Source organism: Hylobates moloch, unplaced genomic scaffold (genome assembly GCF_009828535.3).
Source record: "Hylobates moloch isolate HMO894 unplaced genomic scaffold, HMol_V3 SCAFFOLD_19, whole genome shotgun sequence".
NCBI classification, from domain to species: domain Eukaryota; kingdom Metazoa; phylum Chordata; class Mammalia; order Primates; family Hylobatidae; genus Hylobates; species Hylobates moloch.
The window spans coordinates 23,329,360-23,356,443 of NW_026652294.1; the positions used below are offsets into that span (position 1 = coordinate 23,329,360).

At 49.7% G+C, this 27,084-nt stretch overlaps 3 protein-coding genes and 1 non-coding gene across 5 annotated transcripts; 2 read left to right on the top strand and 2 right to left on the bottom strand.

Annotated features, from left to right (window-relative positions):
* The first annotated feature begins 3,148 nt into the window (after positions 1 to 3,148).
* Positions 3,149 to 8,305, top strand: PHETA2 (PH domain containing endocytic trafficking adaptor 2). Its single transcript, XM_032138814.2, has 3 exons — positions 3,149 to 3,242; positions 4,456 to 4,537; positions 6,173 to 8,305. The coding sequence occupies exon 3, from the start codon at positions 6,187 to 6,189 to the stop codon at positions 6,964 to 6,966; it is 780 nt and encodes a 259-aa protein (XP_031994705.1). The 5' UTR covers positions 3,149 to 3,242; positions 4,456 to 4,537; positions 6,173 to 6,186; the 3' UTR covers positions 6,967 to 8,305.
* On the bottom strand, positions 4,943 to 5,046 carry LOC116459541 (small nucleolar RNA U13). The gene has a single exon (XR_004245592.1). It is a non-coding gene; the product is annotated as a small nucleolar RNA U13 (small nucleolar RNA).
* Positions 8,306 to 8,469: 164 nt separating the features above from the next.
* Positions 8,470 to 19,015, top strand: SMDT1 (single-pass membrane protein with aspartate rich tail 1). Of its 2 annotated transcripts, none has more exons than XM_032138818.2 (3): positions 8,470 to 8,820; positions 10,790 to 10,930; positions 18,033 to 19,015. In XM_032138818.2, the coding sequence occupies exons 1-2, from the start codon at positions 8,635 to 8,637 to the stop codon at positions 10,925 to 10,927; spliced, it is 324 nt and encodes a 107-aa protein (XP_031994709.1). In that variant the 5' UTR covers positions 8,470 to 8,634; the 3' UTR covers positions 10,928 to 10,930; positions 18,033 to 19,015. The 2 variants fall into 2 exon arrangements, with proteins under 2 accessions (XP_031994709.1, XP_031994707.1); XM_032138816.2 differs by lacking the exon at positions 18,033 to 19,015 and adding an exon at positions 11,984 to 12,218 and having other exon boundaries at positions 8,473 to 8,820.
* Positions 14,414 to 23,046, bottom strand: NDUFA6 (NADH:ubiquinone oxidoreductase subunit A6). Its single transcript, XM_032138815.2, has 3 exons — positions 22,849 to 23,046; positions 15,949 to 16,064; positions 14,414 to 15,201 (listed from the first exon to the last, which is right to left on the bottom strand). Exons 1-3 carry the CDS (start codon positions 22,985 to 22,987, stop codon positions 15,070 to 15,072), a joined length of 387 nt encoding a protein of 128 aa, XP_031994706.2. The 5' UTR covers positions 22,988 to 23,046; the 3' UTR covers positions 14,414 to 15,069.
* Positions 23,047 to 27,084: the final 4,038 nt, after the last annotated feature.

Below are 27,084 nucleotides of genomic sequence, written 5' to 3' on the forward strand. Positions count from 1 at the left end.
GGCCGTGCAGTGAATACCTGTTGAGGGCTTTGTGCAGAGGAAATGAGAGACTGCTCTGAAGCAAGGCCTCCCTAGCGAGCTGCTAGGAAGATGGAAGTCTGGGATTAATCGTCTCTACAAGGAGGGTGCGTGGGGGGGCAGCAAAGCAGGTGGTCACAGCTCCCGCAAAGGCAGCTGGCTCCCCTTCCCGCCTGACGCTCAGGGACTGCTCGCACAGACTGGGCTACTTCCTTCTTCATTCATTCATCAAGTATTTATTGAGAAACTGCTAGGTGCCAAATGCTTTGTTCTGGGCATTGTAGGGGCAGAAAGGTGTGATATTTTCCCTTACTCATCCCAAAGGTCACAGCGGACACTCCTATAAACAAAATATAGGTTAGCAAGAGAAAAGCATAATAGATTGATTTACTCAATGTTTTATGTGACTTGAGAGCCTTCAGGAATGAAGACACAAATACTCAGGGAAAACTTTATTTTTATGTCTCGGTTTGATGAAAAATGGACAGCCCTGGCCGGATCTGGTGGCTCATGCCTGTAATCCCAGCACTTTGGAAGGCTGAGGCAGGAGGATCGCTTGAGGCCAGACATTTAAGGACAGTCTGGGCAACAGAGTGAGACCCCATCTCTACAAAAAATTAAAAAGCCAGGCAGGTGCCTGTGGTCCCAGCTACTTGGGAGGCTGAGGTGGGAGGATTGCTTGAGTCCAGGAGGTCGAGGTCGCAGTGAGCTGTGATTGTGTCACTGTACTCCAGCCTGGGCAACAGAAAAAAAAAGGAATAAGGAATGGACAACTGTGTATAAACGTGATTAGACAAAAGGGAATGATTTAATGTTAATAGCTGAGTGTGGAAACCCAGCAGTGTCTGTTCAGATTCAGATTCTTCTTGTTCTCTGTGTGTGGCATTCCCTCCTGCTGGGAAGAGGGCAGGACACTTTCTGGAATGAGAGTCTTACGACCTAGTATCAGACAAGGTAGGTCAGAGAATTCCTTTATGGCCAGGCCCGACACAGAAAGGTGGGGGATGTTTCCAGTAATATTTGTAGTTTCTTTTTTTTCTTCTTTTTTTTTTCTTTTGAGACAGAGTCTCCCTCTGTCACCAGGCTGGAGTGCAGTGGCGCAATCTCTGCTCACTGCAACCTCCGCCTCCCAGGTTCAAGTGATTCTCCTGCCTCAGCCTCCCAAGTAGTTGGGACTACAGGCACATGCCACCACGCCCAGCTAATTTTTGTATTTTCAGTAGAGATGGGGTTTCACCCTGTTGGCCAGGATGGTCTCGATCTCTTGACCTCGTGATCCATCCACCTCAGCCTCCCAAAGTGCTGGGATTACAGGCATGAGCCACTGTGCCTGGCCAATATTCGTAGTTTCTATAACTCACCTTAGGGAGGAGGAATTTTAGTTTCTATGGCCTGCCTTGCAGGAGAAAAACGGGAGAAAGAAGGGGGGCAGGAGAAGGTCAAAGAGATACTTTGCTTCTGAGGCTCTTCCAGTGTCCTTTGGTTCAAAGTACTCAGCATGCCCAAGTGCCATATTTTTAGGCATCGCTTTCTGAGCCCCAACAGCACCTTCACTCAGATGGCCACTGGGTGTCTCAGACATAACCCAGACCAAGCACCAGCCACTTTCCACATCTCAGATAATGACAACTCTCCTAGGTGCTCAAGCCAAAACTGAGCAGTTCTGCCTGCTCTTTCCCTCACTCCCCACATCCAACTCCTCAGCAAATCCTGTGTTCTCTACCTTCAAAAGCCATTCTAAATCTGGCTGCCTCTCCCTCCCTGCTCTCGCCGCATTTGTGACATCTCGCCTGGATAGTGGCAGCAGTCTCCTCACTGGTCTCCAGCTTCCACTGACATTGATTCTCGCCACAGAAGCCAGAGTATGCCTTGAAATCGCTCAGGTCCCTCCTCACAGCCCTGTCTAGAGTAACAGCCCTCCCAGATTTACAGAGCCCCATCCCACCCCTTCCACCCCCACCTCCTACTGTCTGCCCCTCCCCAGGCATCCCAGCCTCACTGGCCTTCTTGCAGGTCCTCAAACACAACAGGCCTGGAGGGCCACTGAGCTGACTGTTCCCTCTGCCTGGAATTGGCATGGCTGGCTCCCTCATTTCCTTCAAGTATTTGTCCAATGTTACTTTCTCAGTGAGGGCTACCCTGACCACTCTATTTGCAATTGCAACCTCCCTACTCCCACAATTTCCAGTCTCCCTTACCCTCCTCTGTTTTTCCATGCCACTTATTACCTTCTAACACATTTATTATGGTGTACAGTATTAACTGAATAAAATTTAGTAGGGGAGACAGGCAATAAACAAGAACATAAAAGCATGAGCATAGGAAAGTTTACCCTAGCAGTGAGTTCTCTGATGGAAATAACACCCCAGGGATGGGACAGAGACTGCAGGACAGGTTGCTTTACAATGGCCCCAGAGGGGACCACTGAGCAGAGACTCAAATCTGCGTCCAGAGGCGTCCTGAGGAGTGGAGCTGCGGTTGGGGGTGGGAAGGAAGGCCATTCTAGGCTGCAGAAACTGCAAGGGCAAAGGCTCTGAGGTGGGAGCCAAGTTCATGGGCAGATGTTCGAGGACACCTCCGGCTTCTGGGGCCTTCCAGAAGCTCCAGTCTCTTGGGTTTGGTTGTGCATTCCTGCGAACTTCACCGCAGGCCTCCTCCTCGACCCACTAGTGCAGAGCCTGGGGGCCGCCGGTGGGTTTCAGGCCAGGGAAGCAGAAACGGGTAATTTCCAGAGGCAGAAATTAGCCGACCCCGGTGGCCCGGTGGGTGGCCAAGAAAGCTTGGCTGGCCCTCGCGGGCTGTGTAGGAGCCCGCCCTTAGGAGGTGCCCAGAGACATCCCTGGTTTGGCTCTGCCGGGGAAGTGGGCCGAGCAGGGAGAGGGGGACCAGAGAGGAAGAGAAGGACTGAGTTTTCCGGACGGTGGGCTGGGTCCGAGGCCTGCGGACCGTCCGAGGGGGGCCTCTGGGTTCGAGGCCGCCCGCACCGACCAGTGCTGCGGCTCGGGCAGTTCACCGCCCTCTCGGGACTCAGTTTCCCGTCCTGGCAGATCCCGAGGCGGCCTCGGAGATCCCGGGCCTGGCGAATACTGGGCGGGGAGGGGCGTTAACTCCAGCCTCCCGGGCGGGGTCTCCCGGTTCCCGCGGCCACGTTGCAGCCCAGGCGGAGGCGCGGGGTCTCGAGCCTGGATCGCCCTCCTGGGCTTCGGTGCGATCGGCAGCGGAAGGTGAGAGTGGGCCCGGCGGGCTCCGGGAGGAGGTGGCCCCAGGGAAGGCGTGGCCGCGGGGAAGTGGCGGGGAACAGCCCCGACGCGAGGACGGGGAAACCGAGGCGGCAGCCAGGGAGACCCTGACCGAGGTGACCTCTGTTTAGGGCGACAGCCGGCTTGGGGCTCCCCGCAGTGGTCACTGTCCCGGCGGTCCCGCACCCCCAGCCCGCCTCTCCTCCAACAAAAGAATCCAGGAAGACGCTGGGGCGGGCGGGAGGCCGGGTGTGCGGAGGCCTGGCCCCCCTACTGGTGGAGAGGAGGGAGCGCCCTTCCCCAGACGCGGGGGAGGGGAGGGGTCATGGCCCCACGGGCTGCCCACCCCCTCCCTGTGCCCCAGTGCTGGGCCCAGGACCCCCAGTGAGGCCGCTCCTCTAGCAAACATCTGTGATCTCCTCCTCCCCCTTCCTGGGCCACCCGTACTGGAATGGCCTCTCTCCCCATCCAGGGGCCTGGCTTGTTTTTCTCCATAACCCTTAGCATTACCGGTCCTTATATTATCTCTTATTTCACTAATTATTCTTTCATTAATTTATTAGTATTTATTTTGTTTGCCTACAGTGTGTTTCCCCCTGTGGGAATGTAGGCTCCAGGAGGGCGGGAGACTTCGATTTGTCCACTGATGTATCCCCATTAATTCAACAGATCCCTCCTGAGGGCCTCTCTGAGCCCCGCACAGTGCTGGGTATTGGGGTTCTCCTGGGAACTTAGCCGAGCCCCACCCTAGACATTCTGGGGCTGGGAACAGTGCTGTAAACACAAATGACATCGTCGTGGGATGAAGGAAACCAACCACAAATGGGGGGTCTACTGGTCAGGTGACCTTAGGTCAGGGCCACCTTAGATGATATGGTGATCATGGAAGGCCTCCTAGATTGGGTGACTTCAGTTAAAGCCAGGAAGTGCTAGAAGGGAAAAGCTAGGAACCATGAGGGCACATTAGCTCTGACCTGGACTCAGGCAGGGAGCTGGGGTCTGAAGAGTAAAGGTCAAGACAAGGGGACCCAGCCCCTTAAGCTGCCCAGGGGTTCCTGGCTGGGTGGATGGGTGGGGGGATTCTCAGGGGTCAGGGAAGGCTTCCTGGTGGAAGCTGTGGTTTGATTAGGCCTCGAAGGTGGAGTAGGAGTTCTCATTCTTTGGGATAAGCTGACTGGGCTTGAGAATTGTTTTGCAGGCTCCCTGGGAACCAGGTGGTCGAAGGGCTGAGCTGTGTGGCCAGACAAGAGGTCCCTGCCCTCCCCCAGTGAGCCCTGCTGGTAAGTGGGTACAGTGTGAGGGATTTGGGAGACGAAGCTCTGCGTATCATTGGCCATGTAACCTTGGGCAAGTTCCCCTCACTGCACTGGGCCTTGGTTTTCCATGAGTAAGGATAGTTGGACTAAGTGCCATTCACGATGCTGGGGGCACCCACATTCAATGGCTGCGGTTAGCTCTTCTCAGCTGTACCCTGGGTTTGTGCCACACTCTGTGTACAGAGTAGCTCCCTATCTGGCCCTGAAGGCTGCAGATTGAGAGAGAAAAATAATGTTTTATCTGAGGAATTGGAGCCCCTTTAAATAATCAGGCCCAGACATATTGAAACGCAACAGCTGTCAAGTCTTACTCCTCCCTTGAGCTAAAGAATTATCTCTTTTTCTTTTTTTTTGCTTTTCTTTTCTTCATGTCAGGTCGGTGATGTGCCCACATGGTAACAAGGTTCGAGGGTGGCACGGCTCATACATGCACGTGAACACACAATCATCACGCTCATGAACTACAAAAGGATCAAGAATTACCTCTTGATGCCACCTGATATGTGGCTCTAGAGTGACACCAAGTAGCCATAAAATGCTGTACACTGGACACCCTATAGTTCATACCCTATAGTTCAACAATGCATAGCCAATCACTAATCAATGTTATTTCTTTTTTTTTTTTTTTTGAGATGGAGTCTCTCTTGTCACCCAGGCTGGAGTGCAATGGCACAATCTCGGCTCACTGCAACCTCTGCCTCCTGGGATCAAGCAATTCTCCTGCCTCAGCCTCCTGGGTAGCTGGGATTACAGGCACCCGCCACCGTGCCTGGCTAATTTTTGTATTTAGAGACAGGGTTTCACCATGTTGGCCAGGCTGGTCTCGAACTCCTGACCTAAGGTGATCCACCCACCTCGGCCTCCCAAAGTGCTGGGATTACAGATGTGAGCCACCACACCCCACCAATCGATGTTATTTCTATAAACCAAGGAGAATTCCTGCCAAACAACTTTGTCATCCTTGCCCCCTTCTGCCTATAAAAACCTGATTGTAGGAAAGGCCCAACGCAGCACACCCCACGGCAACTAAGAAGTTTGTTCTGGGCAGTTGTCCTTACTCTCCCTCAAGTAAACTCTTTAAAGTTATATTTTGTGCCTCAGCCTCTGCCTGTAGGTCAATAAGATTCAACTGCTATATGCAAATAAGAGGCCAGTAGAGGCCCAGGAGGGTCATGGAAACCCTGGAAGCTTGGCCTCAGAGCTGGAGTTGAGAGGACCCCAGATTAGGGGATAGTTTAAGCACAGTGGTTTCGATGGGTCTGGGGTCCATTTTAGCTCAGCTGGGGCCTGTTTCTTTGGCTTTTAGAAAGCCGTGCCCAGGTCCTGCCATGCCTCCTGTCTGATGCAATCTCGTTATTCTTTTCTCCAAGTCCGCCTATGTCCAGTTTTTTTTTGCATGATCCTCACAACATCCTTTTGAGAGAAAAGGAAGGAAAGACAAGCCCACTTCTCAGGTGACTTTAGGGGCCTTGGGGACACAGCAAGCGAGTAGGAGCCCCAGGGCTGGGGTCCAGGTTGCCTCCGGAGCCAGTGCTCTTCCCCAGGGAGGCACGGAACCACCTCCCTCTCTGATCTGCTGCCATCTCTCTCGCCTCACAGTTCCCGTGGGAGCCATGAAGCTGAACGAGAGGAGTGTAGCCCACTATGCACTCAGCGACTCCCCAGCAGACCACATGGGCTTCCTGCGCACCTGGGGGGGCCCAGGGACCCCACCGACCCCCAGTGGCACTGGCCGAAGATGCTGGTTTGTCCTCAAGGGCAACCTGCTATTCTCCTTTGAGAGTCGCGAGGGCCGGGCCCCGCTGAGCCTGGTGGTGCTGGAAGGCTGCACAGTGGAACTGGCCGAGGCTCCCGTGCCCGAGGAGTTTGCCTTTGCCATCTGCTTTGATGCCCCCGGAGTTCGCCCACACCTGCTGGCCGCAGAAGGGCCGGCGGCTCAGGAGGCCTGGGTGAAGGCGCTGTCCCGGGCAAGCTTTGGCTACATGCGCCTGGTGGTACGCGAGTTGGAGAGCCAGTTGCAGGACGCACGCCAGAGCCTGGCTTTGCAACGCCACTCATCGTGGAAGTCTGTTGCCAGCCGCTGTAAGCCACAGGCTCCTAACCACCGATCTGCGGGCCTGGAGAATGGCCACTCCTTCTCCAAGGACAGCAGCCCTGTGGGTTTGGTTGAAGAAGCGGGCAGCAGGTCTGCAGGGCAGGGGTTGGCTGAGTGGGAGCTGCAGGGCCCTGCCAGCCTCCTCCTAGGCAGGGGGCAGAGCCCCGTGTCCCCTGAGACCTCCTGCTTCTCTACCCTGCATGACTGGTATGGCCAGGAGATCGTGGAGCTGCGGCAGTGTTGGCAGCAGAGGGCCCAGGGGAGCCAGCCAAAATGTGAGGAACAGGATAGGCCCTAAGTCTGGGCCCTTTGAGTCAGGAAACCAGGGCCAGTTCTTTTTCAGGAGTTAAATGTTTACCCATTTCCAAGGTTGCGTTTTGGGAGAGGACATGGGTTCTCTTCTTCCTGCTGTTTAGGCATTCTCCAGGTTCCAGATCCACCCGTGTGTCTGGAAGGGACTGAGGGACCATTCCTTCCATCCTCTTTATTTCCTGAGGTCCAGAGACTTAGCAGCCACAGAGCAAGACCCCAATCTCCTGTGACTGCACTGGCCTGACTGCCCCCTCCCAGGGGATGTTAATGAAATGAAGGAAGTGGGAAATGTCACCTGAGAGTGTCACAGGCTTGCCCTACCTTTGACCTACACACCAGGCTCTAGAGCCATAATTTCCCACCTGGGGAGTCTCGTGTGCATTTAAATCCGAGGTAGGCTGCAGTATGGCCTTGAGGCTCTGCCATTGTCAGAGAAAGTGGATTTATTGTGTCACAGCAGTTTCTGGGACCCAGCTCTTCCTGAGGGGGTGGGAAGATTGGGGATGGGATCCTCACTCAGCAGTTTGGCTAGGGCCCTTTGAGGCAGAGGATCTTCGGCCAGTGAAGAGAGATTTAGTCTGCTCAGAGTGTTGGGGTCCCATCCTTTCTCCCTGGCTGCCCTGTTAACAGATGATGCTGGACCTTGCCCCAGAAGGGGCTTGTAGCTTTTTTATGTCAACGAAATGGCCTCCTGTACTCTGTCTTCAGCAGCCAGCTCCTGGAGCTGCCAAGTGAGGGGTTAAAGAAGAGGTGGTGAGGCAGTGTGGCTCCCTGGGGAATTTGTTGCTTTGGTTCTCAGTCCTGGGTATTCTAGGAGCTTGGGCACGGGATTCCATTTCCTGTGCTAAAATTCTCTCTCCTGGCTGGGCTCCGGTAAACTGAAGCTGCTCGAGAAACCACCTGGGAACTCTCATAGCCCTGTTTGTCACCCAGGGTGTACGTGCCAGGACCTCTCCTTGCTACTCTTCCCAATATCGGGAGGCAAAGCAGCTGGGTCACCAGAGCCTGACCATACTGACGCCCCAGGGGGAAGACGCAGACACCCGCTCCCAAACACATAAATCTTGCCCCTTCCTAGCCTTGGCTCCCCTCACTGGGGCCTTGGGCAGGACCGACCCGCATCCAACTAGGCCTAAGGGGTAGACTCTGAGCCTCTTACCCCCAGGAGGCGGAGATGCGCCCAAGGCGGGCGCCCGGCCTGTTCCCCAGCCCTGCCTGGAAGCCCCGCAGCCACTGCATTTTGTTTAAACACAGCACGGGCCTTTTTCTTATTGCTACAGTGTTTTGTACACGGTTAAAACACTAGTAAAGCTTTTTCGTTATTACTCCTTCGGCTCCCTGGGTTTATTTCCACAGCCGGCCGCTGAGGCCTGTTCTGACGGCCGGGCGGACCCAGGACCGCGGCCACGCCCAGCAGGACGCGGACGGAGAGAGCCGGCGCGACACCGCCCCTCTCGTGACGCCACCACGCCGGCTACTGACAAACACCTCCCTCCCGCCGCCCCAGGAGCCGCCGGCACTGCGCGAGTGGGAGGGCTGGGCCTCTCGTGTACTCCTCAAACTCCCGCGAGGCTTCGGGCGGCTTTCTTCCCGAGGGCGGCACCAGGGCCGGGCGGTGGGGTCCGGGTGCTCGGGTGAGGGGCGGAGCTGGGGCATGGCGTCCGGAGCGGCTCGCTGGCTAGTACTGGCACCCGTCAGGTCCGGGGCTCTCCGGAGCGGGCCTAGCTTGAGGAAAGATGGCGATGTCGCCGCCGCACGGAGCGGCTCAGGCCAGAGCCTGGTACCGTCGAGGTCAGTCATCGTTACCCGCAGCGGCGCCATTTTGCCCAAACCGGTGAAAGTGAGTGTCTTCCTGGAGACGGGGCGAAGGGGCTGAGGCCAATCATTGTGGGGAGTGCGTGAGGGAGGCGCTGATTGACAGGAGCCAAGGCCAATCATAACGATTACCGTAGACTGGAAGGCGGACCAAGAATACGCTAATGAGTTGCTAATTTTGACAGGTGTGTAGAAAATGGTAGGTAGACAGAAGATGGGGGGCAAACGCTGAGGAAGTTGGCCTTTTACATTAGCTTGTCGTGAGAGGTGCGGTGCTCTGCTCCTCTGGAGTCAGAAGACTAGGCCGTGTGCTTCTAGCTTAGACCAGTCCTGTAATCTCTGCCCTGCCTGTCTCCTAGTTTATGAGATGAAATATGAAGTTTGAAAGGACTCTGTAAATAAAGGGTACGTGGGACAGGCCTCATCTTTTTATTAGTTGTCACCTAGTATTTAATTCATGTGATTTACAGTCCTGATAGATGTGCAGGGAATTATTACAATCACGGTTTTTCAAATGAAGAATCGGGCTAGAGCGGTGAAGCTAGTATCCAAGGCCAGCGCTGAGGCCGCTGCATCCAGGTTTCTTCCTGGTACCGTCTCCACCAGGTCCTATCTTTTTCCAACACTGAACGCTATCACATGCTTGGGTTTTTCTAGGGAAAACGGAAACAGTCCCTTATATCAAACAAAAGTTTGCTTTACGACTGCAGGGCTGTGTGGTGTGGGAGTTAAAAAAACAAATTCTCTTAAAGCTAGTCTGGCCTATGCTAACTCACACAATTGACTGTAGGTCCATGTTGGAAAAGACCTGCCTTATCAAAACAGTTGAAAAAAAATTTTTTTAATTCTAGGAATACGAGAGAAATGTTGCTGAGATTTTACTGACATTCTCCCAATCCATCTAAATAGTCTTTGAGTGTAAATACATGCCCACTTTCAAATACATCTGTTTCTAAAATTTTTAAATCAAATTTCTCAGGCATCAGGGAACCTGTTACTTAGTGAACTGTATAGAATATCCCTTCACTGTACATCTTTCTGTCATCGGTTTTCGTGTATTTCGTGTTCAGGTAGAGCTAACCGTAGTCTGGCCCTCCTAGTACTGGTGCACCCGATTGCCTGTAGGGATTTAAAGTAATTAGCAGGCTGTGTCCTAACTTTAGATGTCTTGGGTGCCTTAGACTTTTCTTTCCAGTGGACTTTTCGTCCACTTTGATGGCCATAACAGTCACTTTATCTCCTTTTCTTTTTTCATTTGAGACGGAGTCTCACTCTGTCACCCAGGCTGGAGTACAGTGGCACAATCTTGGCTCACTGCAACCTCCGCCTCCCGGGTTCAAGTGATTCTTCTGCCTCAGCCTTCTAAGTAGCTGGGACCACAGGCGTGTACCACCACACCCGGCTAAGTTTTTGTATTTTTAGTAGAGACGGGGTTTCACTATGTTGGCCAGGCTGGTTTCGAACTTCTGACCTCGTGATCCACCCGCCTCGGCCTCCCAAAGTGCTGGGATTACAGGTGTGAGCCACTGCGCCCGGCCTTTTTTCTTTTTTTTAGACAGAGCCTCACTCTGTCGCCCAGGCTGGAGTGGAATGGTGCAATCTTGGTTCACTGCAACTTCTGCCTCCTGGGTTCAAGAAATTATCCTGCCTCAGCCTCCCGAGTAGCTGGGATTACAGGCGTGCGCCACCATGCTGGGCCAATTTTTTGTATTTTTAGTAGAGACGGTTTCACCATGTTGGCCAGGCTGGTCTCAAGCTCCCGACCTCAGGTGGTCCACCCACTTCGGCCTCCCAAAGTGCCGGGATTAAAGGTGTGAGTGACGCCGCCTGGCCTTCTCCTTTTCTAATTACTTTTCTTGCCCTGAATTTTTCCAAGGACTTTAAAATCAAGTTGCTTATGATGGGTCTGAGGGTATGTCCGTGAGAGGGCCCGGTCTTCTTTGGTCCTGCCAGAGTGGGCTCGAGCTCACAGCTGCCACTCTGACCCTCTGCAGATGTCTTTCGGCCTTCTCCGTGTGTTCTGCATTGTGATCCCCTTTCTCTATGTCGGGACACTCATTAGCAAGAACTTTGCTGCTCTACTTGAGGAACATGACATTTTTGTTCCAGAGGATGATGATGATGATGACTAACAGGTAAGACTTGCTTTACCCTAGATGGACCAGGAAGCAGGGTGGAGCATCTGTGATGCAGTCTGGCCTGGTAGCAGCATTTGGACACTGGGGGCAGAAGCATTAATGAATTGACCCACTTGGTGGCTAATGTTTTCGTTTGTTTGTTTGTTTTTTTGAGACGGAGTCTCGCTCTTGTTGCCTAGGCTGGAGTGCAATGGCATGATCTCGACTCACTGCAACCTCTGCCTTCCAGGTTCAAGCGATTCTCCTGCCTTAGCCTACCGAGTAGCTGGGATTACAGGCATGTGCCACCATGCCCGGCTAATTTTGTATTTTTAGTAGAGACGGGGTTTCTCCATGTTAGTCAGGCTAGTCTCAAACTCCCGACCTCAGGTGATCCACCCACCTTGGCCTCCCAAAGTGTTGTCATTACAGGCGTGAGCCGCTGCGCCCAGCCGACTTCATGTGCTCTAATATGTGCTGCATGGCATTCTGTCAGAGATGAGGACACTCCTGACTCCTTAGCCTGGCATTCAAGGCTGCCATAATCTGGTCACATCTCTTATTCCAGTCTCTTCTTCCATATTTCCAGCCACACGCCGATTCCCAGTATTCACCATTTCTTGAGTTTTCACGCTCATACCCACCCCCAAACATTGGCTCATTGTTCCTCCCACATGGAAGGCTCTTTCCCAGAGCTCTGGGTCTTAATTCCACCCATTCTACAGTGTCTTTGAAGTCTTCCTTCCTCCTTTCATTTGAAAGTTGATGGCTCCTTCCTCTGAGCAACCAGTACCTCTCTTCAAATACTCGGTATTATGTGGCCAAACACACACAAACCAAAATTTTACTAGACTCTGAGCTTCTTGCTGGCAGGGGACGTTTTTTATACATTTGGGCCCCCAGTGCCTGGCCCGTGGTGAATGCCCAGTTAACGTGCGCATAAACAATCAAACGTGCTCAAAGCTGCCTTTCTCCTGCCATGTTTGATAGAAGCACTTTGTGGAATTCTTTCAGTCTGTGGATGAAAGACTATGCTGTTGCCCAGTTCACTGCTGCTTTCCTTTCTTCCAGGAATTACAGAAAGGAGAAAGCACTAACTGAAGAAATGGTGATGCTCTCAGCTTCTCTGCCTTCCCTATCAGCAGAAAGGCTCAGGGAAGGCCCTCAGCCTCCCAGTCTGGTGAAGCTTCCTGTATGGTCCATGACCATATCCCACCCCAGGCTCTGAGAGGCTCCCTGAGATGTGCTGTCCACTAAGCACTGCGCAAACAAGCAATCAAATTATGAATAAACATAATAAATATCAGCTGTGTGTGACTGAGTGATGGCTGCAGTTTCTCAGTATGCCTAGGTTCTAGTTGGTGCAGTTGTCTCTGCTGTCCTTTATTTATGGGAGAAACATAGGCCCAGGCTATCCAGGCTGCAGTGGAGCCTGGTGAACTATTTTGGAGCCCTGGGAACTATTTTCATTGTTTACAAAAGCCCAACAGAAACTGTGCATTTTCCCTTAAGAAAGCTACATGGGCTAACTAAAGCCTCATGCCATTCTGTGTTCAGTGCCAGTCATGACAGCTCTGCTTGTTAGCGTATTACTTAAATATAACTAGAATGATTCAAAACTTGGGTTCTGTGATATGAGGATATATATAGGTTTTCATCTATTTCCTGGCTTATAACTCCCAAAACCCTTGTTTTAGGCTTTTGTTATAATGTTGGGCACTTTGGGCCTCAGAAAACAGCAGTCTCTTTCTCAGACCTTCTCCTGACCTCCTTGTGCTGCTTTTTCTCCCCAAGGTAGGCCATAGAAAGTAAAAGTATAATCTTCCTTTGCCCGTCTTCGAGTTGGCCATAAAAAGAATCCTCTGACCTACCTTGTCTGATTTTAGGTCATGAGACCCCCATTTCAGAAAGGATTCTGCCCCATACCTGGGAGGAAGAAACGTGGACAGGCCTTGTTGGACTTCCCCACTCCATCTGTATTAGATTATGTCTCTTTTGTCCAATCCCATTTCTCCACCGTTGTCCATGCTTCAATCATCCCTATCCAATGAGGTCTCCATAAAAGGCCCAAGAAGACAGGTTTAGAGAGCTTTTGGAGAACAGAACACTTGGCTTTGGAAAGTGGCACGCCTGGAGAGAACTTGGAAGCTCCATGCCCCTTCTTCTATACCTCACCCTATGCATCTCTTCAGCTGTATCTTTTGTGATATCCTTTATAATAAACCAGTACACGGACCTAAGTGTTCCCCTGAGTTCTGCAAGCTGCTCCAGCAAATTAAAAAGAAGGGGTCGGCCGGGTACGGTGGCTCACACCTGTAATCCCAGCACTTTGGGAGGCCAAAGCGGGCGGATCACGAGGTCAGGAGATGGAGACCATCCTGGCTAACACGGTGAAACCCTGTCTCTACTAAAAATACAAAAAATTAGCCACGCATGGTGGTGGGCACCTGTCGTCCCAGCTACTTGGGAGGCTGAGGCAGGAGAATGGTGTGAACCCAGGAGGCAGAGCTTGCAGTGAGCAGAGATGGCGCCACTGCACTCCAGCCTGGGCGACAGAGCGAGACTCGTCTCAAAAAAAAAAAAAAAAGAAAAAAAAAGAAGGGGTCATGGGAACTTGAAGCTCAGAAGTTCTGGAGGCTTGGACTTGCGAATGTTGTCTAATGGGGGTGGGAGCAGTCTTGTGGGACTGAGCCCCAAACCTGTGGAATCTGATGCTATCTCCACGTAGATAGTGTTCGAAGAGAAATGGAGGACAGCCAGCTGGTGTCTGCTGCAGAACTGACTGCTTGCTTAGTGGGGGGAGAAACCCTCATACGTTTGATCACAGAAGTCTTATGTGTTTATTGTTATTGAGTGAGAACACAAAAACACTTTTTTTCCCTCAGGTTCCTTAGGTGAAAAAATTAAAAAGGGATCCTTGGTGCCATAAGGTTTGGGGCCATGCACAATGGCTGATGCCTGTAGTCCCAACACTTTGGGAGGCTGAGGCAGGAGGATCACTTGAGCCCAGGAGTTCAAGACCAGCCTGGGCACGGTGGCTCACGCCAGCACTTTGGGAAGCCAAGGCAGGTGGATTGCATGCGGTCAAGAGTTTGAAACCAGCCTGGCCAACATGGTGAAACTCTGTATTTTCTAAAAATATAAAACTAGCTGGATGTGGTGGTCCACGCCTGTAATCCCAGCTACTTGGGAGGCTGAGGCAGGGAGAATCACTTGAACCGAGAGGTGGAAGGTGCAGTGAGCCAAGATCATGCCACTGCACTCCAGCCTGGGCAACAACAGCGAGACTCCATCTCAAAAAAAAAAAAAAAAAAAAAAAAAAAAAAAAAGAAAAAGAAAAAGACCAGCCTGGGCAATGGAGAGACCCCATCTCTATTAAAAAAAAAAAAAAAAAGTATGGGAGTCCTCAGTGATCATACCTATAGATTCCAAACCCCCTTCTCCATCATTTGGATTGCCCTGGGAAGGACAAGAGAAGACCACTATCCAAACAGAGATCAGTTCTTGAACCTGGGTTGATGTTTATTCTGCCACTGAGAGGTACACCAGAGTTTCCAAAGACAGTAGGAATATTTCTGTTCTCTGTGTGTATATTGAACAGCTGTGCACCTAGCAGGGTGCCTGAGTAGGAAGTTAATTTCATTTTAAGGGCTGGAGCTTGTTACAAGTAGCGGAGCCAAGCCTTTGCGCATCCATTTTCTTCAGAACCCAAGGAAAACTAGCCTATCTTGACAGCTCTACTTTTGCGCCTGTTAGTGCTGCTCTGATCCCTCTCTGACAGCAAGAGCTGGCTAATTTTGGATAATCTGTGCCCTGACACTACGGTGTCTAATCATAGGGGCTATAGAAACAACCACATTAACAAGTCATCCAGCCTCATGCCCAGTGTCACAGTTTTTGAACAGATGGCCTCCTTCCTTCCTGTTTACTGACATGCAAGGCTCTGAGAAAAATAATTCAATCCAATTTACAGCAAACACCACATTTCAAGAAAAGGGAAAGAACAGGTGGTGTGTATACCAAAGCCCCACTTGCTCAGGCAAAAAGGCTGCAGAAAATTGGTTCATCAATGGAATTCTATCACAAAGTGACCATCGTATAGTGAGTTTATTTGTGCTCTAAAATAGTATCAACGTGCACCTTTCCACTGAATGACTTCATGGATCGTGGCCAACATAGAACTTGGATAGGAAATCCTTTGGCCTTGGCGCTTCTGTTTCATGGAAGAACCGCATAACATGTGTCCGCTGCTTCCATACTTTAATTGTTTCTTCCAGTTCAATCTTTCCCTGAACAGTGAGGAGAGAGGTCATCAGTCAAAGTGGTCAAGTTGAAGGCATATGACACTGAAGGCCAGGATTCTATTCTCTGCTCAGCATGGACTTGTTGAATGACCTTGGGCAAGTAACTACTCTGTCTGGGCAAAGTTTCTATGTCTGGACAATGAGGTGGTTGGGGTAAATGATTTCTGAGACCTTGCAAAGATTGTTTAACTCTGTGGTTAGCTGGTACCAGGAGGAGAAACATATAGGTTAACAGGCTCCTATCCCATGACTACCTAACCTGACTGGCTTAACTTATCTTTCTGCTTATCATTTCTTCTGTTACTGACTGGTCTATGCTAAAGCTCCCATTGATGCTAATGTGACTGGCCAGGGGGACAGAATCAGCCCTAGGATTTGACCCCATTTATACAGGACTCATAACCAGCCTAACTGCCTCTTCCAGCTGTAAACTGGCATTCAGATGAAGTGGTAACTTCTAGGGATGAGGTTCAAGAAGAGTTCAAACTTTCCTCCCTATATCTTTTTTTATGGTTATAAAATGCAAGTCCCAGTGGATGTTCCCTTGATGAATCTTATCTATTTAACCAGATGATAACCTCCAAGTTCAAGTATTTCTCTGAAACACAGCAATAATCACTGCTGAACCAGTAGCTGCTTTCTAAACTTGGAGACAAAATGTTCATTTGGAAAGACTGAGAAGTAGTGGACAAGTTGGCTGATCTTTCAAATTGGTCAGGGAGGGTCAGTTACCTTAATGACCAGAAGATCAACCACCCTGGGGTCTGTGACGTGGGCATTCTTCATAAACATTTCTCGGACTTTATCCCGTCCCATTTTCACAGTGATGTCCAGCTGGAATTGGTGCACTAGAGAGAAAAACATGACTCAGGGTAGAAATTGTATGGTTAAAACATGTTTTTAAAACGTAGAGTCAAATGATACTCATTGAACACATACAGGTCGCCCATTCATTTCTTCACCAAAAGTTAGCCTGACCCTAGGCTAGGTGCCTGAGGATGAGACATGTGATTCATGCTATTTGCTCTCAAGGAACTTATTGTTTGGGGAAAAAGACCACTGAATTTGAAGAGGCAGTAAAGCATTGTTCAAGAGTCTGAACAACCTGGGTTCAAATCCCAACTTTTGTTAGCTATATAATCCTGTGTAAGTTAACTTTCTTGTGCCTGAGAGTATTTTTTAAAAAATCATTTTAGGGACTGGGCGCAGTGGCTCACGCCTGTAATCCCAGCACTTTGGGAGGCCGAGGTGGGCGGATCAGGAGGTCAGGAGATTGAGACTACCCTGGCTAACACAGTGAAACCCCGTCTCTACTAAAAATACAAAAAATTGGCTGGGCGTGGTGGCGGGTGCCTATAATTCCAGCTACTTGGGAGGCTGAGGCAGGAGAATGGTGTGAACCCGGGAGGTTGAGCTTGCAGTGAGCCGAGGTCACACCACTGCACTCCAGCCTGGGTGACACAGCGAGACTCCGTCTCAAAAAAAAAAAAAATTATTAGCTGGGCGCAGTGGCTCACACCTGTAATCCCAGCACTTTGGGAGGCTGAGGCAGGTGGATCATCTGAAGTCAGGAGTTCAAGACCAGCCTGGCCAACATGGTGAAACCCCATCTCCACTAAAAATACAAACATGAGCCGGGCATGGTGGCGGGTGCCTGTAATCCCAGCTACTCGGGAGGCTGAGGCAGAAGAATCACTTGAACCCAGGAGGCGGAGGTTGCAGTGAGCTGAGATGGTGCCACTGCATTCCAGCCTGGGCGACAGAGTGAGACTGTGTCTCAAAAAAAAAAAAAAAAAAAAAGAAAAAAATTATTTTTTTAGAGACAGGGTCTTGCTCTGTTGCCCACGCTGGAGTGCAGTGGTGTGATCATAGCTACCTGCAGCCTTGAACTCCTGGGCCCTCATGATCCTCCTGCCTCTCAGCCCGGCAAGTTGCTGGGATTACACGCATGAGCCATTATCCTGGCTGAGTGTATCTATTTATCAATAAAATGAAGACAATAACAGCACATATAACTCCAGGGCTGTTGTGGAGATTTCATGAGACAATGCAAAATGCTCACAACAGTGCCTCACATGGAATAAGCTCTCAATAGACATTAGCATTATTTTTATATGGAACAATCAGCAAAAGAAAACAGGATTGAAATTAATGTAAAATGATGTGGCCTAGGCTATTAAGTACTACACAAACTTTGAGTTAAGGGAGACTGCTAGGGGTTTATGCAGGTTAGGGAGGCTTCAATCCAATAAGCAATTAATAGCATCTTAGATTACTTGGAGGAAGCAAAGTTTAAGATGTAGCTCCACTTGTTTAGGTGTTAAATTCTGACTGGAGGGACAGCCAGCTATGAATATAAACATAAAATCATAATATTCAACAATCCCTGATTAAGCTCCTAAAATAGTGACAAAGACTCAGTAACCTGGAACTTCAGATGAGATGTACGGATGTCCTTTGAAAATTACATTTTAGTCACATGCATTACCACCCCCTGGGACGCTCAGCCATCAGTGGATGTGTTGATGACAAGGTCATGAACAGGGTCTTGTGTGTTAGGTGGGATACACATAGGGTGACAGAGGCACACTAGGCTGTAGGGACAGCAAAATCAAGGCTCCCAGGCTAGAATGAGCACTGTAGTGAAGGAAACCAGTGTATTCCTTTGGAATATTTTGTCTTGTGGCCATTCCCGTGACTTGTCCACTCTGGCTTACAGAACTATCATAACCAGCTCTGAAAACGATGAAGGCCATTTTGTGACTGAATTAACAATAAAGTTTGAATCTTAAAAAAATTTTTTTTTTTTTTTGTAGAAACCGGGTCTCAGTATGTTGCCCAGGCTGGTCCTGGCAACAAGCAATCCTTGACCTCCAAAAAAGTGTTGGGATTATGGGCATGAGCCACTGCACCTCACCTGAATCTTTATACTCCTAACTTAGTGACAGTGATAGAAAAATAAAGCCTCTGCTGAGGGACATATCAGGCCATGTTGCAAAGAAAACAAAGTTTCTGATCCAACCAAGGAAAAAGCAACAGCAGAAATCTACTAGGAGAACTGGCATCTCAGCTTGATAGGTCAATGTTAACACCACAGAGGACAGAGGATCATTCACTAGAAGTAAGTGTCCAGGGTGTGCTGGAGCAGGCTCTCATGGAGAGCCAGTTACACATATCTCTTCCCAAATCCGTACACACTGACTTCACTTAAAAATCAATCATGGTGGGAGTATTTATACCACGGAAAATGGCAAACACTATAAATTTGAGTTCTACCCCCCACAGGGCTGTTCACCAAGGTATATTAGGAGTTCCAGTAAAGAGCAGACAAAGGGCAATAAGAAGACAGATGCAAAAATAAATGCAAACTAATACGGAACCTGAAATTTATTTTATTATTATTTTTTTAAGACAGGGTCTTGGTCTGTCACCCAGGCTGGAGTGCAATAGCATGATCACAGCTCACTGCAGCCTCAACCTCCCGGGCTCAAGCAATTCTCCCACCTCAGCCTCCCAAGTTGCTGAGACTACAGGCACGCACCACCAGGCCCATACTTTTTTAGTTTTTTGTGGAGACAGGCGTCTCACTACATTGCCCAAGCTGGTCTTGAACTCCTGGGCTTAAGGGATCCTTCTGCCTCTACCTCCCAAAGTGCTGGGAATACAAGTGTAAGCTAGCACACCTGACCAAACCTGTCCTTGGTACACGTGTGCGTAGAATCCAGGGTTGCTTTTTTTTAATTTACAATCCAGTGCCCTTTTAAGGAAGGTACTATGAGGAATCTTCCCCTACTATCAGTGCTTATCTTTCCTGCATTTTTTATTTTAGATTCCTGCCCAACCTTGGGAATAAAAAACAAGATTTCTCTGGGCATACTTATGGGAGCTTGTGCCCATCAGCTCCCATTCCTCATTATCTCCTGAACTACTACACAGCAGGGCACTGGGTAATGAATCTTCTCTTCAGCAAAATGTTCACATGCATAAATGCAACATTTTACTTACAGTTTCAGGAGGTTACAGATCCTTGAGTTCCCATCCTCAGATTAAGAACCCTTGTCTCTAGAAAGACAAATTCCATAGGTCTGTCCCAGGCTCCCTCCTCCCATCCCAACACTCTGAATGCACCCCCCAACCAATGAGAAAGGTTGCAGAAAAGCAAATGGAAATAGCCTAGCCGTAGACTGAATTGTACTTTGGTCTAAATCCGTGGCAAACCAGCAATGATTTTGCCCCCCAAAACATTTGGTAATGTCTGGAGGCATTTTTGGTTGTCACACCCATGGGGTGGGTGCTACTGGCATCTTGTGGGTAGAGGCCAGGGATGCTGCTAAACATCCTACGATGCAGGGGACAGCCCTGCACAGCAATCGTCCAGCCCAAATGCCACTGTTGAGAAACGCTGGTGTAAATCAGTTCCAGTTGTTCTTTCATAGCTCACAGATTCCTGGCTTATTCTTTGAATCCTGAATACTTCTATTTCAATTTGAAAAAATCTGGAAGGCTCAAAAGGAAGTACCCCTTTTGGGTGAAGGTGACTTTTCCACAGTCTTTGTGTGCTTTTCTGAAGTTACTGTTAAGGCTTTCCTGAGTCCAGAAGGCTCTGACAGATTCAGAAGGACAATCCCATACTGCTCTCAGCTATTTGCTCCAATTCATTTTGGTTGCATTCATACAAGGCACAAGACCTGTATTCTTAGATGGGAAGGCAGCATGGTATAATGGAAAAGAACATGGGATTAGGGGTCAAATAAGCTGGGTAAGGTCTCCAGATCATTATAAATCATGATCTTGCCTGGGGTACAGCCTCCTTAGCCTGTCATCTCATCTAAAAAAAAGGAAAGAAAATAAACTCTAACCTAATTCTTTTACAGGAATATAGTGAAAAATCAAGTGACACCTTGTAAAGCATGATCCAAATGCTGGCTGTTAAAATTGTCACACTTTTTCCCCTTATCTCTATAATACCTTGGGTTTAATTATCTGGTTATATGCCTATAGTAGACTAGACCATAAGACTAGACCATCAGACCCTTGAAGGCACGGTTGTGTTTATTTCATTTTTGTATCTCTCTAGGCATCTAGTACTGACTCTGAAGTACAACAGATACTTAATGAAATGGAAATTAAATGAATGAACTGTTTCTATAGAAAGTCTCCTGTTATCTTACGGCCAGCAAACAGCATGTCATATTTTTTCAAAGGAAGGATTCAAAGGCAGTTCTATCCCTGTGCTCCCATGCAAAACTGGGCCCTGGGAGATTCAGGGAAAACTGCAGTAGGAGCTAAGAGCTGGGTATTAGGGGTTTACAGACAGGCTCTTCTACTTCCTAATGATGTCATCTGAGACAAGTTTATGTACCTCAGTTTTCTCATCTACAAGGCAGGGAAACTATTAGAGCCCACCCTAAAATAAGGCATAGTGCTGAGTCATATGTAAGCATTTCAATAAATGTTAGTTATTGGCCAGTCACAGCGGCTCATGCCTGTAATCCCAGCACTTTGGCAGGCCAAGGCTGGCGGATCACCTGAGGTCAGGAGTTCAAGACAGCCTGGCCAACATGGTGAAACCCCGTTTCTACTAAAAATACAAAAGTTAGCCAGGTGTGGTGGCATGCAACTATAATCCCAGCTACTTGGGAGGCTGAGGCATGGGGAATCACTTGAACCCGGGAGGCGGAGGTTGCAGTGAGCCGAGATCGCGCCATTGCACTCCAGCCTGGGAGACAAGAGCGAGACTCTGTCTCAAAAAAAAAAAAAAAAAAGTTATCATTACTATTTTTTTCATTAAATACTTAAAATTTTACTTTTTTTTTATTAATGCTCAGGCTGTTCTAAGTTATCAACACTATTACTTATCCCCCTTCCTTGATTTGATTCCTCAGCTGGAGTCCTGATGATGGATACCATAAAACTCGTGTGGCACAGGTCTGAGTAACTGGCCAGCTACAGATCACTGATCTTCCCCATAGGGATGCGCACTCCTTGACGCCTTCTTTTCTCTCCTCTTCCCTTGCTCTCTAGGCTCCTGTAACCCTCTGCCTACTTTTCCTCCTCTCAAGACCCTTCTGACTTTGGGACTTTCTTCCCAAAACAGAATTTGAGGGAAGGTCTTGGGAGGGGTCGGTTTAGAAAGAGCTGGATCCTCAGAGTCAGGATACCTGGGTTCTGTCTTCTACTTGGCCACTGATTTACCCTTCACAAGCCACCCTTTTTGAATGTGGTCCTCCTTCCCCCAGCACCTTCCTCCTGCAACCAGGGAGGGTTCTGGGTACTCCTAGAAGTATTCTGCCAGGCAAACATTATGTTTTCAAACTTCTGAATTTGAATGCACCACCCCGAAACACACACACACACACACACACACACACACACACACACACACACACAGCTACTACAGTCACTCCCCACACACATCTTTTATCTGCCTGCCCCTGAAGGCATCTGAATTTGCAGTCCCTGAACCAGCAGATCACTCAAATTTCTCCTTCTCTAGTATCGCGTGGGTTTAAGTTCTGGTCAGTAGCAATTTTTCCAAAAGTCAGCTTGAAGACAGGGACTCTGTGGAGCAGACACAGTTCTCATATGTCAAAGGACCGGGTTCTGCTTGGAAGCTGCTGCTAAGGTAAGCCCTATAAATAACAAAAATAACAACAAAAACAAAGGCAGCAGCTAATATTTAATGAGTTAAATATGCATCAAGCCCTGTTCTAAGCACTCTATTTTAACTTAATACAGTAACTTTCTGAAGAAGGAATTATTATTCCCATTTTAAAGATGAAGAAACTGAGGAATAGATGAAATAACTGGCCCAAGGTCACATAGCTAGTTGAGGGCAGCGCCTGAAGAAAAGTCCGTGCTCCTAACCACCACATTCTACCGCATTTTCACACACACAAGCAGGGACTGGACAGCCCTGAGGAGTGGCACCGTGCTCCAGCTCACTCAAAAACACCTCTTTCTCGCACTTTGGGAGGCCGAGACGGACGGATCACGAGGTCAGGAGATCGAGACCATCCTGGCTAACACGGTGAAACCCCGTCTCTACTAAAAATACAAAAAAATTACGCCCGGCGTGGTGGCGGGCGCCTGTAATCCCAGCTATTCGGGAGGCTGAGGCTGAGGCAGGAGAATGGCGTGAATCCGGGAGGCGGAGCTTGCAGTGAGCCGAGATCGCACCACTGCACTCCAGCCTGAGCGACACAGCGAGACTCTGTCACAAAAAATCCAACAGGCATCTATAATTACACTCTGCAACTCTAGACTTTGGGTTCTGGGTACACCAGTGGCTCGGCCTGGGCCCTGGGCACATCACTTCGCCTCTCGGTACCTCCGCTGCCTCACCCACAAAGTGAGTGTGTCACTGACAGTCATCGTCCTCCCGTCAATTGCGAGGGACAAGAGACCAAAGCTCCGAGGGCACGTACGAATGCTGGGCACGGCCGGTCTGACCCCCGCGCCGCCGCCGGGTCCGGCCCATGGTAGGCTCGGGTGAACCTCTTCCCCTGAAGCACCCGCAGTCGCCTCTGCCCAAGTTGGTGACCTCAGCTCGGCCCATGAGAAACCCCGGCCGGGCCGGCTACGACCTTGAGCGGCGGCCTCCGGGTCCCCACGTAAGCCGCTACCTCTCACCAGTGTTCGGCACCTCCCGATACCAGGCGCGGTAGAGCTCGCGCACCCTCCGCTTGGCCTCGTTCATGTCCCGACTGAAAATGGGCTTCACGAAAGTGCTGGCAGTAGAAGCAGCTTGGCGGACGCCGCTCCCCGCCATCTTGCCAAAGCATCCACTCCACAACCCCACCCCTTTGCAAGCAGCGCGTGCGGACCGCGGGCGAATGTCTTTTCCCATTGGCTAAGGAGGAACGCCCCGCCTGTATGCTGGGTGGGCGGGAGGATGACTCTGAAGCTCTCGGATTGGCTGGGAAGCCTCTCTCTGGCTGAGCGAACGGTGGGGGCTGCGCATGCTCATCTACAGAAACGCCGGTTGGCCTTTGGACTACCCTATCTGTCGCTCTAACGAGCCGGCGTCGCCGCCAGGGGACGCTCGGGCCGCAGGAAGGTCGCCGGGTCGTGAGCTGGCGCCAGGGACGCCGAGCGACTGCGGGGCTTCCCTCAGCGTCCTGCTATCCGGCTGCTCGCCGCGCTCCCTGGTAGTGTCCGTGGGCGCAGGCCTTGAAGAACCTCCTCGCGGCGGGCCCCCGAGGTAACTGCTGAGGCAGATAATGGCGCCTGGGCTGCGGTGGGGCTTGCCCTGCCGCCTGGCGGCTTTCTGCAGGGCCAGGATATACTTACTTTTCTGTAAACCAACTCTTCCTTAGCGCAGGAGAGGTGTCAAAGCGCTGGTGCGTCTCCAGAGCCCCGGGAGGAAGGCTGTAACGGCAGCCCCATCGTAGACAGGGACATTCGCATCCCGAGCCCTGGATCTCTGAAAACCAGCCCAGAATTTGGAAGCTGGAAGGAACTGTAGATCCTCCGTTCTGGGTGTCTCTCTTCGCTGGCGTTTTCCCACCGAGGTTATGTAAACATGAAGAGGAGCCTACAAGTGTCAAGGAGAAAACGACAGCTAACCAAAGGGCAGGCCATGGGCAAGATATCTCAGTGTTCTCTGCTCTCATAGGTCAGGTAGGTACCATCAGTATCCCCATTTTACAGGTGAGGAAACTGAGGTGGCCCAGAGTCTAGGTCACCTGACAGATCGCCCCCCACCTGCCTGACTCCTGCCTAAGAGTCTCTGTCTTTTTCTGAAGGTGCAGTTGACAGGAGCCTGTGAGTATTGGGGAAGGGCCAGGGGCCAGGGCTGAGCATCTACTCCAAACTTTCCCATTTCGAAGGGTTAAAAAACCAGATATACTTTTTTCTTCGTTATTATCTTCTAAAATGTATGTGTATATTCAAGTGAGCTATACAAAAGAAAGCACGTAACATATATAAATTATAAAGCATAATAATAAAATGGAAGCTTTTGAACCTCAGTACTGACTTAAGAAGTTGTAACACAGTTAAGGTTTGTATAAAGTGTCCTTAGATGTCCTTAGTAGCCACTGTTCTCTAGGTACATTAACTTGGCTAGGCCTCACAACACACCAGTGAGATAGTGTTGATATACCCTTTTTTTTTTTTTTTTTGAGACAGAGTGAGACTCACCTAGGCTGGACTGCAATGGTGCAATCTCGGCTCACTGCAACCTCCGCCTCTCGGGTTCAAGCCATTCTCCTGCCTCAGCCTTCCGAATCGCTGGGATTACCGGTGCGCACCACCATGCATGGCTAATGCTTGTATTTTAGTAGAGACGGGGTTTTGCCACGTTGGCCAGGCTGGTCTCGAACTCCTGACTTCAGGTGATCCACCCAGCTCGGCCTCCCAAAGTGCTGGGATTACAGGTTTGAGCCACCGCCCCTGGCCAATATACTCATTTTATAGATGAGAAAACTGAGGCACAAAGAGACTAAGTTACTTTACAGCATTGGGGTTGAAGCCCAGGCAGCTGGTGCCAGAGTAAGTTTTCTGACTCTAGCAGCACCTACACCATGATATCTACCTGTATGATTCTAACCTTGTTTATACCCCTGCCTCCTTCAGAGGTACCCACTATCATGATAAATTCATTGTGTTCAACATTCCTTTTCATTGTGTTCAACATTCAAAAAAAAAAAAAAATGGGGCGTGGTGGCTCACTCCTGTAATCCCAACACTTTGAGAGGCCAAGGCAGGTGTATCACCTGATGTCAGGAGTTCGAGACCAGCCTGGCCAACATGGTGAAACCCCCGTCTCTACTAAAAATACAAAAATTAGCCAGTGTGGTGGTGGGCACCTGTAATCTCAGCTACTCAGGAGGCTGAGGCAGGAGTATCGCTTGAGCCTGGGAGGCAGAGGTTGCAGTGAGCCAAGATTGCGCCACTGGACTTCAGTCTGGGCGACAGAGTGAGACCCTGTCTCAAAAGAAAAAAAAAACACCTCTAAACAACCCACAAACTGGGAGAAAATTTTTGCAAATCACATGTTCCATAAGGGACTTGTATCTAGGATACATAAAATTCTTACAACTCATTAATGAAAAGACAAATAGCTAAGTTTAGAAATGGGCAAGGGTGGCCGGGCGCGGTGGCTCACGCTTGTAATCCCAGCACTTTGGGAGGCCGAGGCGGGCGGATCACGAGGTCAGGAGATCGAGACCACAGTGAAACCCCGTCTCTACTAAAAATACAAAAAAATTAGCCGGGCGTGGTGGCGGGCGCCTGTAGTCCCAGCTACTCGGAGAGGCTGAGGCAGGAGAATGGCGTGAACCCGGGAGGCAGAGCTTGCAGTGAGCCGAGATTGCGCCACTGCACTCCAGCCTGGGTGACAGAGCGAGACTCCATCTCAAAAAAAAAAAAAAAGAAATGGGCAAGGGTGACAACACCAAATGCTGGTGAGGATGTGAAGCAACAGGAACTCTCCTTACTGGTGGGAATGCAAAATGGTACAGCAGCTTTGGAAGACAGTTTGGCTTTCTTACAAAACTAAACATACTCCTATCAGAAGATCCAGCCATTGCACTCCTTATTGTTTACCCAAATGAGCTGAAAACTTATGTCCACACAGAAACCTGCACATGGATGTTTACAGCAGCTTTTTGTTTCTGTTTTTGAGATGGAGTCTCACTCTGTCACCCAGGCTGGAGTGCAGTGGTGCGATCTTGGCTCACTGCAAGCTCCGCCTCCTGGGTTCATGCCATTCTCCTGCCTCAGCCTCCAAGTATTTTGTATTTTAAGTAGAGATGGGGTTTCACCATGTTAGCCAGGATGGTCTCGATCTCCTGACCTCGTGATCTGCCCGCCTTGGCCTCCCAAAGTTCTGGGATTACAAGTGTGAGCCACCGCTCCCGGCCAGCAGCAGCTTTATTTGTAATTGCCAAAACTTGGAAGCAACCAAGATGTCCTTTGGCAGGTGAATGGATAAATAAACCTTGGTATATCCAGACAATGGACTGTATTCAGCACTAGAAAGAAATGAGCTAATGAAAAGGCATGGAGAAACCTTAAATGCATATTAGTAAGTGAAAGAAGACAATCTGAAAGAGCTACATACTGTATGATTCCAACTATATTACATCCTGGAAAAGGCAAAACTATGGAGACAATAAAAAAGATGACAGGGGCTGGGAGTGGGGAGAAATGCACAGAGGTGCTGCACAGAGAATATTAAGGGTAGTGAAATTACTCTGGATGTTATGATGGTGGATACATGTTATTACACATTTGTCAAACCCTACAGGATGTACAACACCAAGAGTGAAACCTAATGTAAACTATGGGATATGGGTGATACTGGTGTGTCAGTGTAGCTTCATTGCTTATAACAAATATATCCTCTGGTGCCTGATGTTGATGGTGGGGGGAGGCTATGAGTGTGTGTGGGGTGGGGGAACCGTGTATTTTCTGTTCAGTTTTGCTGTGAACTCGAAACTGCTCTTAAAGATGAAATTTTTATTTTAATGGGCAAAGTATTTGAATAACCATTTCTCCAAAGAGGATATACAGATGACCAATAAGTACATGAAAAGACATTCAACATCATGAGTCATTAGGGAAATACAAATCAAAGCCCTCGTGAGATACCATTTCTCACCCAGTAGAATGGCTAGAATGAAAAAGACAGACACAGCCAGGCACGGTGGCTCACGCCTGTAATCCCAGCATTTTGAGAGGCCAAGGCCAGTAGATCACTTGAGTTCAGGAGTTTGAGACTGGCCTGGCCAACATGGTGAAACCTCCGCTCTACTAAAAATAGGAAAATTAGCTGGGCATGGTAGTGCATGCCTGTAATCCCAGCTACTAGGGAGGCTGAGGCAGGAGAATTGCTTGACCCGGGAGGTGGAGGTTGTAGTG

Coding starts and splice junctions, on each gene's coding strand:
- SMDT1 (XM_032138818.2), top strand. CDS start 8,635: ATGGCGTCCGGAGCGGCTCGCTGGCTAGTACTGGCACCCGTCAGGTCC. Junction 8,821..10,789: donor TTTTGCCCAAACCGGTGAAA/GTGAGTGTCTTC, acceptor GACCCTCTGCAG/ATGTCTTTCGGCCTTCTCCG.
- PHETA2 (XM_032138814.2), top strand. CDS start 6,187: ATGAAGCTGAACGAGAGGAGTGTAGCCCACTATGCACTCAGCGACTCC.
- NDUFA6 (XM_032138815.2), bottom strand. CDS start 22,987: ATGGCGGGGAGCGGCGTCCGCCAAGCTGCTTCTACTGCCAGCACTTTC. Junction 16,065..22,848: donor TCGGGAGGTGCCGAACACTG/GTGAGAGGTAGC, acceptor TTTTCTCTCTAG/TGCACCAATTCCAGCTGGAC. Junction 15,202..15,948: donor TTGATCTTCTGGTCATTAAG/GTAACTGACCCT, acceptor CTCACTGTTCAG/GGAAAGATTGAACTGGAAGA.